This window comes from Lepisma saccharinum, chromosome 10 (genome assembly GCF_977018435.1).
Source record: "Lepisma saccharinum chromosome 10, izLepSacc3.1, whole genome shotgun sequence".
In the NCBI taxonomy this organism is placed as follows: Eukaryota; Metazoa; Arthropoda; class Insecta; order Zygentoma; family Lepismatidae; genus Lepisma; species Lepisma saccharinum.
In genome coordinates, this window is record NC_139238.1 from 46,722,536 (window position 1) to 46,739,136 (window position 16,601).

General features: G+C 39.5%; 1 protein-coding gene across 2 annotated transcripts in view; it reads right to left on the bottom strand.

Annotated features, from left to right (window-relative positions):
• Nucleotides 1–16,601, bottom strand: part of botv (exostosin like glycosyltransferase 3) — a 607,246-nt gene that overhangs the window by 560,838 nt on the left and 29,807 nt on the right. For both annotated transcript variants that reach the window (XR_014442305.1, XM_083129802.1), the window contains exon 2: nt 6,103–6,384. Coding sequence is in view for 1 of the 2 variants with exons in the window: in XM_083129802.1 (XP_082985928.1) it covers nt 6,103–6,261 (159 nt within the window). In the remaining variant the exon portion in view is untranslated. The remainder of the gene's footprint in view (nt 1–6,102; nt 6,385–16,601) is intronic.

Below are 16,601 nucleotides of genomic sequence, written 5' to 3' on the forward strand. Positions count from 1 at the left end.
GTTTACTTTACTTCGCTTTTCTGCCACACTAAGGTAATTGCAAAGATGAGGATGAGTGATGATATGAAGAAATTGATGAATGGACACTTACAAGAACACTGAGGTTGGGAATAAAACCTCGGACCCCTGGCATCATTGCATGCTGTGGTAATCAGTCTTGCACTATAAATACAGGAGCAATAACTATTTGATAACATCCAATTAGTGGACAAAGAGTAATTTCCTTTACATTTTATTGGCCATTTGATATTATATTTTGATACTTTTGTTGCTACTATAATCCTTAATGAATACTTCGTGAAATTCATGACAGACAACTGCAAAGATGCCTTTAGATCAAATGCAGCACAGTGTAGTGGTTCACATCGCACCTTAAACTGTTGGTTCAAATCCTCAACCTCCAGTAACTATCAATTTGTGTTCCCTACACTTTCCCAAGGTCCGTGAAGTCTTTCTGATACCTCGCTTGAAGAGATCTGACCATAACAGCCCCTTTTCCGCGAAGGATGGGGGGTCATAATCTTGTGATGTCACTGCGGAAGCAAGCTTTCCCTCTGCTTTGACAAAGTCATTTGAAAACAACAATGAGGTGTCAATATTTTCCAATAGTTACAACAAAATATTTGACTCATTATATCGTTTAGTTTATTTCTGGAGCATGTCATGGACGTAGACACCTATCTAGAAAGATATTTCGGGAAGAGTTCTCGAATGCTGGTCAATTGTATCATATGCAATAATAATAGCAAAATTGTCTTGGTATTACAATATCTGCTAATAATACTATATTAGCCGAGCAGCTAAAGTGGTCGACTTTTGATGTCTTCACCAAAGTTCCCGGGTCTGAATCCTAGCTTGGGCATGAGTGTTCTTCATCAATTTCCTCCAATTGTCATTCATAGTCGCATTTAGCCAAAAGTGGCAGAAAAACGATAAAATAAACAAGGAGAAAGAAATAGATACAGAATATGTAATACTTGTAATAATTATGGATTATGTGAATATAGGCAGGAAGCTGCGGTGAGTTAGTCGGTACAGCGTCTGACTGCTACGAGACCAGAGTACAATTTCCGATAGGTGATCTAAGGTCGAAATTTTTCCACCTTATACCTGCATGGGGTCAACTAACTAACTAAATTAACTCCCTAGCCTTCTTAAACCCGAGGTTCATGGCTGCAGCAACACAGGCCTTCCATCTTTCCCTATCTTGAGCAAGTTCTATATACTCTTTTCCATCCCTACCAATTTCCCTTAGGTCCATCTTAACGTTGTCCCTCCATCTTCGTCTTGGCCTTCCTACAGGTCTCTTACCATCTGGTTTCCCAACAAGAATCCTGTAAACTCCTCTTTCTTCTCCCATTCGTGCCACATCGCCTGCCCACCTAAGTCTTCTTGATTTAATTATTCTAATAATATCTGGACATGAATACATATTATGTAGTTCTAAATTATGTAACCTTCTCCACTCACCTCTCTCCTCATCTCTTTTAGGCCCAAAGATTTTCCTAAGGATCTTATTTTCAAATACTCTCAATTTATGTTCCTCTTTCAATGTAAGGGACCAAGTTTCACATCCATATAATACTACAGGCAGAATTACTGTTTTGTATATTTTAACTTTTAGTTTCTTAGATATTAAACGAGAAGACAAAAGTTTATGAAGAGAGAAGTAAGATGCATTTCCTGAATTAAGCCTACTTTTTATTTCCTCTTTAATATAATTTTCATTTGTTAATATTACTCCTAAGTATTTGAATTTGGAAACTGGTTCAAACGAGTTGTTATCAATAATTAGATTTTGATTATTACCTAACACTTGGTTTCGGCCTGTAAGCTTATAGTTAGTTTTATCTTTGATAACTTCCAAACCTATCTCTTTAGCAGTTTTGAAAAATATTTTACCATTATTCTTAATTGAATTCACATCATCCCCCAGTAAGTCTACATCATCTGCATATGCTAACAACTGAGTAACACCATTTTAGTCCTTCTTTAGTTTCTTTTACCTTCCTTACATCATATTCTAAGGCAAAATTAAAGAGCAATGGAGATAATGCATCTCCTTGTTTTAACCCATCATGAATTGTAAATTTGTCAGACATATTAATACCCACACGAATTTTACTTTCTGTTTCACTGGTGCATATTTTTATCATACTAACAAGCTTCTTAGGTATTCCAAACTCTACTAATATATTATATAATTTCTCTGTTTTGACCGAATCATATGCTTTTTTGAAATCAATGAATAGCTGATGGACATTTTGATTATATTCCCACTTTTTTTCAAGTGTCTGTCTGATGGGGTCAACCCAACCACAAATAAATGGGTTCTTGGAGGCAACCCTAGGGTGGACTAAGTTGGCCAGAGCATGATGCTGATCACACATCTAAACTGGCGAGATCGAAGGTGTGTGGTTAATGGCACGGTGCAATGTGCAATGGGAACTTTACCTTACCTATATGAACAGTAAAGAGAAGGAGTAAGAATATCCATGCAACAAAGCACATTCATTATCTAGCTTCCTCTTAGTTTAGACCTATTCTTTTTATCAGAGAGAGGTGTTTTACCTACAAAATAAATAAATAAATAGTAAAATGGGAAATTTATAGATCAACGAAAAGATTGATTGATTGATTTGTAGTTTTAAGTCTACTTTATGCACAGATAGGCTAATTGGGACTGGACCTATGGCTTAAAGTGGGATCCGAACCACTATGTGGTATCGAACCTGAGACCCCTTGACTATAAGGCGATGACAAGATTAACGAAAAGGTTGTTAGTTCCAGGAGAAAAAAAAATATAAAGTATTATTATTATAATCATTCATAATGCACTAATTTCCACAGACACTGTCAATACAAACCTAATTCATTCAATAGCCGGAACGTCAACCACGAATGAATAGACCTGGGAACTACTTTGATTTGATTTGGTTTATTTTACTTCGCTTTTCTGCCACTTTTGGCTAATTGCGAAAATGGGAAGGAGTGATGATATGATAAAATTGATGAATCAACTCTCACAAACACCCATGCTGGGATTCGAACCCGGAACCCCTGGCGTCGTTGCATGATGTGCTAGCCATTCTGCCACGGGGGTCGGCTCATGGGAACTACTTCTACTACTGCTGCTGCTGCTGCTACTACTACTACTAATAATAATAATAATAAACTTATTAAAACAATGTAATTTTATTTATTATTAATAATATTATCAAGAAATGTTTCGGTACTCTTCAGGTTCCTCTGATTTTATTATTATTTGTTATGTTCATCATGAAAACTATTCTAAATATTGTGGTATATTCATAAATGATCGTGCAGGGTGGGGTGTAAGGAGTGACCCTTTCTCAATACACCCAAATGTCAACCCCACTGGACTGCATTATGCATACTAACAAGGTTCTGGCATCTGACCCCATTGGCCAGTATAGTTCTCTTTGGGACTTGTGTTGTGTGACTGTTGTCAATATGTATTTGTGATTGTCCCTCATTTATATATATCGTACCACCATTTTCCCTCGTCCTCACAATTAGCCAAAAATGGTAGGAAACTCCCAGTAAAATAGAATAATTCGTCATTTATAAAATATCGTGCAAGAGACAAATGGAGTGACTATATTATTATTATTATTGCATCCGAAGTAAATATATAAACACATTAACACAAGATCTATCACTTCTGTCATTTCAGGAAATTAGGTTTTCAATTACAACTTAAACGAATAGCACTGACTGAAATATATTTTCTTTTCTAATTTTTCGGACCACCACTCTTTCCTCTTTACCTACTGTGTGCAAGGTGTAACAAAGGATGGACTGTCGTGTATAATGTCGCAGAAGGAACTCAGTTCCGGCTCACTTTAAACCCTGATCATACTGTAATCAAGTATTTTGCTTATTTAATTTTAGCACTTGGCAACTTTTCAGGGGGAGTTTGACCCCCCCCACCCCAACCCTCCCTCTATATACAATTCCAACAACAATTGCTTACATATAGTTCTCTATACAAATTGAAAACATTCGTGCCTCTAATGCGCTTCCATGTAAAAAGAGTGGCGAAAGAAGGCAAGTGCTTCCGCGATCACGTCACAGAATTCTAGGCCGCGGGGATTGTTAAAATGCCCAGTTATGGCGGGACCTTCTCAGGCAGGGAGCAAGACTGATTCCACGGACCTTGCACTTTCCAACAATGAAGTATGACATGTCAGTAGATTTTCAAAGTAAGCTCACCAAAATATTTCACCTAACAAGGTGAATTACTCTTAATGCAAAAATAAAGATAACTAACTAACTTCCTAGCCTTCTTAAACCTGAAGGTTCATGGCTGCAGCAACACAGGCTTTCCATCTTTCCCTATCTTGAGCAAGTTCTATATACTCTTTTCCATCCCTACCGATTTCCCTTAGGTCCATCTTAACGTTGTCCCTCCATCTTCGTCTTGGCCTTCCTACAGGTCTCTTACCATCAGGTTTCCCAACAAGAATCCTGTAAACTCCTCTTTCTTCTCCCATTCGTGCTACATGGCCTGCCCACCTAAGTCTTCTTGATTTAATTATTCTAATAATATCTGGACATGAATACAAATTATGTAGTTCTAAATTATGTAACCTTCTCCACTCACCTGTCTCCTCATCCCTTTTAGGTCCAAAGATTTTCCTAAGGATCTTATTTTCAAATACTCTCAATTTATGTTCCTCTTTCAATGTAAGGGACCAAGTTTTACATCCATATATTACTACAGGCAAAATTACTGTTTTGTATATTTTAACTTTTAGTTTTTTAGATATTAAACGAGAAGATAAAAGTTTATGAAGAGAGAAGTAAGATGCATTTCCTGAATTAAGCCTACTTTTTATTTCCTCTTTAATATAATTTTCATTTGTTAATATTACTCCTAAGTATTTGAATTTGGAAACTGTTTCAAACGAGTTGTTATCAATAATTAGATTTTGATTATTACCTAACACTTGGTTTCGGCCTGAAAGCATATATTTAGTTTTCTCTTTGTTAACTTCCAAACCTATCTCTTTAGCAGTTTTGAAAAATATTTTAGCATTATTCTTAATTGTATTCACATCATCCCCAGTAAGTCTACATCATCTGCATATGCTAACAACTGAGTCACACCATTTAATTTTAGTCCTTCTTTAGTTTCTTTTACCTTCCTAACAGCATATTCTAAGGCAAATTTAATTTAAGGGTTATACAGAGCATTCCCTGACATTCGCTACGAGACTCGGCGGCAAGTGGCCCGGCATCAGCGCTTGTCTTTCCCGGTGAACTGGGTCCGCGACAGTCGCTAGAGTCGGCTGTTTTCATATTGTGTACTAACATTGACTACAGAAGCTGTTGAAAATGATGTCCCTCTGCTGCAACACATTCCTGGCATCTCTGAACGAAATTGGCATTTACACGTGCAAGTTCGTGTACTGTAATTCTCTCATGGATGGTGTGCAGATTGTCTTTGTATACTTTTTTTTTCCCCCATTCTTCTTTCCACTTTTATTCAGAACTGACCCTGGTACTCTAAACTCTTTTACGAGGTTTAATATAGTGGTCCTATGTGGAACGGAAACACCAGGAAATTTCGTTGCAAAACGTCGTCACACTTCTCCACAATTCCTCTTTCCGAAGTAACACTCGACAATCCTTTGTTGTAATGTAAACTTTTGTGGTGGAATTTAAGCCACAATCTTCAACACACGGGCACAACACAACACAACTTCCGAGGGAGGATTATACTGGCGTTAGTCTGCAACGTCAACAGAAAGGGAAAGAGAGCGAAGGCAGGGAGAGTGAAAAAACAGACTGTAGCGTGCAACTGTCGCAGACCCCGTTCACTGGGAAAGACAAGCGCTGACGCCGAGCTGCTTGCTGCCGAGTCTCGTAGCGAATGTCAGGGAATGCTCTGTATAACCCTTAAATTAAATTTGACTTATTCATTATTGATTTTATAACTGGTCACTTGGCTAAATGCCATAAGAATAATTTGGAACATGAAACACAGTAACAAGTTGAATTTTATATAAAATTTTCTTAAAGGTAGGTTTATTATCCGAGTCTAAATACAGTTTTAAATTAATCAGGTTTACTTACCTTGGACAGGTAATAATGGGTGACAAGGGGGAAGATAACCAATACAACCAATGTTAATAGTATGATACGTGATAGCTTGACATGGCTAAGCCAATTACAAACAACTTCTCTTGTACTAGTTAAGGGCCTGTACCCATTAACATCTACAATTGCTGCCATTCTTTACAGATTTCTGTTCTAACGTATGCAGGACATCTTGAGCACCATACTCTTGTTAAGTACACTGATATCATTCACATCTTTCATATAAAGTTGTATTGTAATGATATCCATTTTTATGTCCTGTAAAAATAGAAAAAATCAATTAATAACTAAGTCATACTTTTTCATGTTCAACTACCTAGTCTTACCATAAATACTGTCAAAAAGTTTTAAGTTAATTGGCACAAAATGCTGAGAGATATTTTAATATCCTAATAACATTACTGAAATGGATGCATGACAAATCAAAATCACAAATCAATATTCATAATGGCCGCCCTTAGCACGCACACATTCCATAAGTCTTTGTGGCCCCGCATCAATTGAATTACGCAACACACTGACTGGAAAATGAGCAACTTCCTTCAGAAAAGGACGACCACTTTAAACTTTCAATATTGGGATGTCTCTTCTTACAAGCCATCTCCTGAAACTTGGACCACAATTTGTAGTCCAAAGGGTCGCACTCTTCTGAAGGCAGTTGCTGATTTTCCAGTCGATGTGTTGCGTAATTCAAAAGATGCGGGGCCACAAAGACTTACGGAATGTGTGTGTGCTAAGGGCGGCCATTATGAATATTGATTTGTGATTTTGATCTGTCATGCATCCATTTCAGTAATGTTATTAGGATATTACAATATCTCTCAGCATTTTGTGTCAATTTACTTAAAACTTTGTGACAGTATTTATGGTAGGACTAGGTATAATGTAGTTTTCGTATCTGCAGCCATAAAGTTATGTATAAAAATAAATTAAATATAATTGTCTATTCACATTCACCAAATGGATAGCACAAACCACCTTAAATTCGACTTCCAAAATGTAAGGTGTGGATTTCCCCAAGGCTCTACCCCAGGACCATTGCTATTCAATCTATACGTAAATGGTCTACCTAAGTTCATTCATAAGCTCATAAGACAGTTCTAAATGCGGATAACACCACATTCCTCAACATCGGTAGTAACAAGAGCATGCTCGGCACACTCAACAAAGAAGTAGGGAAAATGGCTGCACACTGGTCCCAAATAAATCAATTTTCAATAAATGAAAATAAAACTGAGAGAATATTCTTCACACTTAATAGGAACATTAAATGTACATCAGTAAAACTTCTTGGATTATACTTAAAACTCAAAGCTATCCTGGGACACCCAAACAAATAACCTTTAATAGTATTTATTTTTAGGTGAGGTTCAGGAAATGCTGATCTACCACCTAACCCCACACAGAAAGATATTGCAGAGTACATGATTATACAGGAAATTTTTGAGATACTACATGAATGAGGCTATATATATAGGCTATATATATAAAAGCTACCACTACTACACAAAGAAATGAAGAAATTTTCCTGCATTGTCATACATGCAAACTTGATGGTCCAAACATAGAAAAAAGTTATAAAATTTCCCTAGATTTTACATTTTCCTGTATCTTACGATTTTCAGCTTGGTCCTCTGAAAATGTAAAATTGAGGTTCCACTGTGCATGTGTGCAAAATAAATGGCAAAAATAATAATAATAGTTTCATCCCAGTTTAAAGTAATATACTCGAAGTGATCAAAAGTATCTGGACACACCACAAAACGTGTGTTCATAGTACTGCCATCTACCAAGTGGAACACATGGTCATCGAGCTCAGTAGTCTGCAGACAGCAGTATGGATTGGTCTGAGGAACTTGCGGACTTTCAACGCGGTCAGGTGGTTGGGTGCCTCTTGTGTAAGAAGTCTGTGCACGAGATTTCCACCCTCCTAAACATCCCTAGGTCCACTGTTTCTGATGTTATAGTGAAGTGGAAATGTGAAGGGATGTGTACAACCCAAAAGCATGCAGTCCGACCTCCCGTGTTGACCTCCAGAGACAGTCGAGTGTTGAAGAGGTTCGTACAGCATAAACGTCAATCATCCATCGCCACCATCACACAGAAATTCCGAACTGCATCAGGATCTACTCCAAGCACCCTGACTGTTTGGTGCAAGGTGTGGCAACTTGGTTTCCATGGCCGAGCAGCTGCCCATAAGTCAAACAATACACAGGCAAATGCAAAATGCTGCCTTGCGTGGTGCAAGGAACATCAAAACTGGACCATAGAACAATGGAAAACTGCTGTGTAGAGTGATGAATCACGGTACACAATGTGGCAATCTGATGGTATGGTGTGGATGTGATGAATGCCTGGTGAATGACATCTACCAGCATGTATAGTGCTGACAGTGAAATTCGGGTTTGGCATGGTTACAGTGTGGTCCAGTGTGGTCATGTTTCTCCTGGAGGGGGCTTGGCCCCCGTTGCTTTACGTGGCAATGTCACGACACATGATTACCTTGACATTTTAACTGCTTTCATGCTACCTACCGTCGAAGACCAGTTCGCGGATGACCATTGTGTCTTTCAACACAACCGAGCATAGGTCCATACTGCAGTGCTTGTGGGGGAGTGCTTTGACGACAACAACGTCCCACTAATGGACTGGCCTGCGCAGAGTCCTGATTTGAATTAAATAGAACATCTCTGGGATTGGGATGTCTTGGAACGCTGACTTCATGCTAGACCACAACGACACCTCTTCTCATTTCAAGGCTCTGTGAGGAATGGGCTGCCCTTCCCCAGGAAACCTTATGCCACCTGATTGAAAGTATGCCTGCAAGAGTCAAGGCTAAGGGTGGGCAAACACCATATTGACTGCCAGTGTTCCCGATAGAGGGCAGCCAAAATTTGTACTTCATTTTCAGGTGGGTATACGGATACTTCTGATCACAGAGTATTTTCTGGTAATTCACATGGAATTTCAGTCTTTCATCATATGTGGTTTCACTTACATTTTGATCAATTAGTGAATCATATACTGTCTCATGGAAGTGTTTGTACTTCTGTAGTTTTACTTCCTTCGGGAGTGCATTCCAGATTTTAGGTGCCACAGAGGTGGTCATTTTCATTCAACCTCCCTCACCCTCACCCTCATGACTCGACTTTCACCCTCAAGGATTGACTTCACCATTGAACTCACATGCCCTCACCCTCACAAGTCTTCGGAGGGTGAGGTCTGGCCTCATGCGAGCAGCCATACAGAGAGTTTTGGCGATGTTTGAAGAACTCACTGGGTCTTTCCTTTACTACATGCATTTCATACTTGGAAATGACACGAAATTGAACTTATTCAAGTAAAGGAAGTTAATGAAGAATGCAATATGGTTTCCCAATGAGTAGTATTTTGAACTAAGATTATTTGAGTTATATATTGCATAATTAGATTTATTTACATCAATTATAATTATGATTTTTAATATAAATATTATTTTTTGCTATATGTTGTCACAAAAATCGTGCCATATATTGTAGGTGGGCAACTGACAGTCGCGTTCACTTTATAAACACTTTAGGCCTATCAATGGAAGATGCAACTGCTCAGTCTTTATTTCTTGATCATGTTAATATTTGTTTATCAAACTATAACATTCATAATATGGAAGCATCTGAGTTGTGGTATCACTTTATCCTCTGCACAAAGATGTTGAACTTGATCTCACTAATGATCTTCTAATGGAAAAGCCTTGCTTTTTTAACGAGAAATTCCAAAACCCAAAATTGCTATCTCGGAGACTATGAATCCTAGAGTTAAAAAATTATGTCTTGTTTTCTTCAGTAAATTCTAGACTATACTCATATAGGCGAATAAACTTAATTTTCATTTATACTGTAGAAGAAGAAGATGGAAGTAGAATAAAACTATATTTTTATGAAATTTTAATGTCATCAGGCCCCCACGAAGGCAACGAAAGAACGTGATGGTTTAAAACAGAACCTGCATATTGCCGGATGTGTTTCATTCTTGTGGCAAGAATTGCACAGTTGCTTCTGATACTTTGGGGTGAATCTAATGTAAAAGCTGTAATTTTTTTCGGGGGAAATATATTGAACTTTACTAATTACTAATAGGATGTTTCAAGGATCTTTGTGTAGCACCAAACATTACCTGAGTCGCAGTGTGCTCCAAAAGTCGTAAAAACCAAATGTGACATTCGTCACGTCCTGGCGTTTAAGGTTTAAAAACATGTAATGGAACAAATGACCACTTTTTTGTAACAACCATAAAATTGGTCTTTAACCTCGCAAAAAATCGCTAATAAGGAAGTTGATGATTATTTACAGTTCTTTAGACACACACATTAACAGACTGAGTTAAAAGCATAGGTTCCCCTTTCATTTCAGAAAAGGAATGGGAAATTAAATATCTGAGTACCACAGCTAAAAGAGGGTGATGGGACCTATCTTCCAAGATAGAACAACATCTGCCGTATTGAAATCTGCCATCTTGGGTTCAGATTAGGTTTTTTTTTTTTAAGAGAAGGGTGTCATTATGATGCACACGTTAGGCTAGTTTTTTTCCTCAGAAATTCATTTCTTCAATCTGCTTTAGGGTGTGTACAAACGTTATTATTTTGTTTCAACCCGCTAGAAACATTTGGTGTCTTGTGGCATGAAAATGCCCGATTTCAGTTTAATAGGATTCAACTGATTGGTAATGCCTTCTGTTTCCCAGCCGCCAGACAAAAATGTGAGCAGTATACCTCCAAAGGACCACGTGATCTGCATCTATGTGATGGGTTCAGTACGTTACTCCTTGTGTGTCTAAGCACAGAGCATAATTGTCCACTCGTTATGCACTCACACGAGAACATCTGGAAAAAATATGTAGCACTTCTCCATGATGCGATCCTGCAGGTGATCTTTGTTGCAGATTTTCATGGTATACACAAAAGCTTTCAGATGTTTCACAAATAGAATTCGGGGGTTAGGTCAGGTGATCTGGGTGTCCAGGTAATTCAAATCAAGCAACTGATGAACATTTGTTCTATACTGTTGTGGAGCTTTATTATGAGGGGCATGTCAAAAAAAAAGGGCTGATTGATTATTACAGAGAATAATATCAAACAAGAAACTTTTATTTTTATTTTGATGCTATACAAGTGCATAGCTTGCTATTTTTCTACATAGTTACCAAGATGTTCCAAGCATTTTTGGTACCGTCGAACAAGTTTACGTAGACCCTCTGCGTAGAAATCTGCAACCTGGGATCTCAGACAGTCGAGAACTGATGTCTTGAAAACTTCACTATCATCGAAACTTTGCAAAGCAAGCCACTTTTTGAGCTGAAGGAACAGAAAGTAATCACTTGGGGCAAGATCAGGAATGTATGGTGGGTGAATAAAATGTTCCCATCGGAATTTTTGAATTGTCGCAACAGTATGGTCAGCTGTGTGTGTGGGCAGGCGTAGTCATGAATAAGCAGAATTCCAGACCGTAACATTCCTCTTCGCCGGTTTTGGATGGCACGTCACAGATTAGACAGTGTTTGGCAATACACATCTGCTGTGATGGTTTGTCCCAGTTCCAGGAATTGCACAAGGATTACACCTTCTTAAGTTCTCAAAACACGGTTGCCATGATGTGATGGTGTTTGCTTGAATTTCTTCGGTTTCGGTGAACCGGAGTGACACCATTGCATTGATTGCTGCTTCGACTCACCAGTGACGTACGCTATCCAGGTTTCGTCTCCAGTCACTATGTGAGAAAACAAGTCATCCCCATCCTTCTCCAATCGGGCCAAAAAATCACGTGCTGATTTAATTCATCTTTGTGAGTGTTTGTCAACATTTTTGGCACCCACCTCGCACACAGTTTGTGATAACCCAGATTGTCCGTTAAAATTCGGTGCAATGTATTATCAGACACTTCAGGAAACTGCTTTCCTAGATCAGTAATGGTGAAACTGCGGTTGGATTGCACTTTCTCATCAACATGTTGCACAAGGTCATCCGTCTGAACACTAGGCCTGCCGCTCCTTTCGTCATCATGAACATTTGAACGTCCCTCCCGAAAAGCATGGCACCATTGTCTTAGCTTTCCTTCACTCATTACTGTTGGTCTGTAAATGGCACACAATTCCCGATGAATGTCAGCTGCACTCAGTCCTTTTGCGTTGAGAAATCTAATAACCGACCTCACCTCGCATTTGGTGGGATTTTCTATTACAGCAGCCATTTCAACTTCCTGCTACTCGCATGTATGCACCTCCACTGAGAAATATACCTCTGTTGCAGGCACAGAATACTTAAGCATGCTTCCGTGCACACGGAGCTTCATCAGTGTTGCCAGTCAAGTAAAAAATTATCGATCCTTTTTTTTTATTTTTTTATTTTTTCCTTGTGCCTCGTATGTTGGAAATAACAGGGGAAACTGCCATCTTCACTAAGAATGGAAGAGAAAATTTTGTCCAGTAGCATTTCCAGCTAGCACTGTGCGTTTAGGGTGAATATGGGTGAAACAAATACCACTTGCAGCAACAAATCCTGAAGTCTGTAACACAATATATTTTCCAGATGTTAGGTTGCATAACGACTGGACAAAGCACCTTCAACGAGCATGAAAGGTAACACATTGGACACATAAAATATTAGCACATCATGTGGTCCCTTGGAGGTAGTTGTTTCAAATATTTTAGCTAATAACTTTGTATCACACCAGATATCACAAAACAAATGTAATTGCAGAAATGAAATCCCGAGGGAAAAAAAACTGGCCTGATTTGATATAATGAGTAACACACATTCCACTTCAAAAAAACTAATCTGAACCCAAGATCAATAAGATGGTGGATTTCAATATGGCGGCTATGTTGGAGTTCTATCTTGGAAGATAGGTTCTCTCCAAGATTACTAGAAGGAAAGTCTGGGGTCAGACATGCCTCTTTTCTCGACTGGCGTGGGTGGGACGCCATCGGCGGACAAAACAGATGAGCCTTTACCCTGATCTGTTTTGTTCTTTTCGCTTCGTTTTCTTTGAATTTGTGGATGTGCGCAGTTTATAAGGCCTTCAGAGTGAAGTGTTGAGACGAGTCGTGTTCTGCGATGAAAGAAACCAGGGAGTGATAATTATACATAACTGAACAAACCGAACACATATAACGAGACTTGCTAGTGAATTGCGATACCAATAGTCTCATTACACAACATCAGGCTACCATACACTTGACTTGGGTTACAATTATTAGAATATAAAATGAATATTGTAATTTATACTAAAGATTCTCACGAGTATATATAAAGTTCAGTTTTGGTTGGGAAGGTAGTTTGCAAAAACAGAACATCTTAATGGTGTCCGTGGTATAGGAAAATAGCGAATCAGTATACCAATTTTATACCAAATCCCTATTTTTTTCTCGCCAAAATTTAATATTTGACCCTGCTACATTACAGAAATCAATTGACCATGTAAGATCAGTTTCATATCCCCCTCCCCAATTTAGTATCCAGTCTCCCACCAAGGTCTCCATGTCAATTTTAGGTTCACTGTTGGTATTGAAGAGTTGAATATCGACCTCCTACAAATAAATTAATTCTCAATCTGCACACCAACATTTCCACAACACTCTAAGTGCAATAGTGATACTCAACACTTGAATATCTCCCAACCTAGTGCTCAACTCCTTACTAGAGTTGGGTCCTGGCTTCGATACCCGGTGGAAAAACATGGTAGTTCGGATCGCACTTTAAACTGTATGTCCAGTTCCGATTAGCCTTTCTGTGCATAAAGTGGACTTAAAACAAAAATTCAATCATTCAAACCTTACTAGAGTTGGAAATTTCCCATACCAAGTACAATGCCCAACTAGAATTTACGTGGCAATTTAAGGTTTAATACTTAATAGCTGGATATTGTGCACCGCAAACAGTAGATAGTGTTGCCCAGAGACAACATTTGGGTCTGTCTCGTCTAGTGAAAATCCCATCTCTTCTCGTGTCTAAAGTCGTTTTCACGTTCAGAAGACACAACGGCGCTTATGGAGAAACCGTACAGTGTTGCCAATACAGCGCTAGCTCATGTCGCCGGGAAATGATGAGCTTCCTTCACAATGTAGGTGTTACATATTTTATATATATAATGATAATTATATGTAATTATTAATATTAATATTATACTGTGAACATTACAGTTCATTAGCATGTCAATTTCCCATTAGATTTAATTTAATACACAGGCACATTTAATATTCATTCGCCTTTCTCTGTAATTATTTCATAGAATAACATTGAGATATGGTAATGTGTTACATATATATATATATATATACAGGGTGTTTCTAAAGGTCGTTTACAACGCTTGGGAGGTGATTCCTCACACGAAAACAAGCAAAAAGTCTAAGTTCCATTTTTACGACTGAGGCTTCGTTTCCGAGAGAGGAACCTCGCAAAAGGTGACAAAGTGAACGTCACACCTGACTGGGACGAATACTATAACAGATAGAGAGGCGGTTCCAAGGGAATCATAAAGGAATCGTATGTGCTCAGTCCGGAAGTCACTATGAAAAGTTCACTGCACGCATGCGCAATGGAGTCCTCAAAGGAATTGGGGATTTCCAGCAAGAACAATACATGGAACGCAGCAAGAAGGACCGTGACAATGAGAAATGCGTTAAAGACAACACATCCCGACCTTAAACATCAAAACATGAGCACCGAACACAAAATCCGAAAAGTTGAGCACGGTTGCATACCCCAGTTACACGCGAGGAATGAACGAATCATGTCATGTGGCATACGAGAGACACATTACTCCACCAGGAGGAGGGAAAGGAAAACACAATATCAGATGATTGCGACAACGTGTATTTTTACACGCGACAACTACGTAATATCCCCCCCCCCCACACACACACACAACAAACAACAAATGCTACAATATCTTACGCACAGACAGTCCGTGTCACTGTACACCAACTGAAGATGTCACTTTCACCACACAAAGGAGGTGGGGAGCAATACCAAGAGTGTTCTCACTGGTATTTGCCGAGGGCAATAATCACAGACGGTTTTCAAAATGTCTGCCGTTTACTTCTACGCAGAGATGACAGCGACGAATCAAGGATTGTCGAGTACGAGCAGACAAGCCAGGTGTATCTGCTACCGTCGCGGCGGCGACGTTGATGCGAGCAACGAGGTCCTCAGCTGATGTGACAGGTGTGTCGTATACGAGGGTTTTCATTTCTACCCAGAAGAAAAAATCGAGAGGTTTGAGATCTGGCGACCTCGGTGGCCAAGGCACAGGCTCATCCCTACCAATGAACCTATTGCGAAACACGTCATGCAGGAAATGTCGTACATTACAATCGAAATGAGCTGGTGCACCATCGTGTTGGTACCACATTCCTTGCCGCAGTGCCAAAGATACGGTCTCCAACAGTTCAGGCAGAACCTCACTAAGACATGCATGATACGTGCGACCATTCAGGCGAACAGGGAGAATGTATGGTCCAATTAAATGATCATGTACTATCCCGCACCACACATTCACTGAAAACCTGTGCTGGTGATGGGCCACAAAAAGTGCTTGTGGGTTGTCAAAGTCCCATACATGACTGTTTCTACTATTGAAGACATCCATCCTGGTGAAAATGGCTTCATCTGTCCACAATACGTTTGCCCCGAAGTGAGGGTTTGTGTCCAGCTGATGCAACAGCCATTGGCAAAACTCCATACGAGGGCGAAAGTCACGAGGTAACAGTTCTTGTACTTTCTGCAGTTTAAAAGGGTGCATTTCTTCCTCTGACAACACTCGCCAAACATTCACACGAGACGTGTTTCGTGCCCGAGCGAGCACTCGCGTACTGGTGCCAGGATGTTCTGCTACCGCTGTCAACACATCTTCTGCAAACTGATATGTGCGTACACTTCGGGGTCTTCCAACTTCTTGCCGCGGTGGTAACACTGACCCTGTTTCACGCAGTCGACTGTCCACTACCTGAAAGAAGGTGTGAGACGGTAAACGTCTATGTGGAAAGCGTTCTCCATAAAGACGCCTTGCCTCACGGCTATTACCACGTGCCTCCCCATACATGAGATGCATGTCTGCTAGCTGCTGGGTCGTATACGCAGCCATCTGTGTAATAGGAGCTGGAACTGCAAAGTATTGTTTTTGTTTAACACTGGCACACTGCACAAATTGGCCGTATCACGTACGAACACCACAGACCAATTGTTGCGATACTTGACTTGCCCACTCCACCACGTCAACTTCTTTCAATACAACATACTAGTACTCTTCAATGCGTATGACAACCTCGAGCGAACTGCTGATCATATCCCAGCACCTGCAACACGACTGGAACGACTGCCGGAGAGAACCAACCCTTCGAGCTCCTCTCGCGGGAACAGCAGTCATGAAGGTCAAACGTAGACTACGAGAGCCAGACTTGCCTGTGCAGCGCTTCCAAAACTGGTCTCTTTTACGTCACAATGA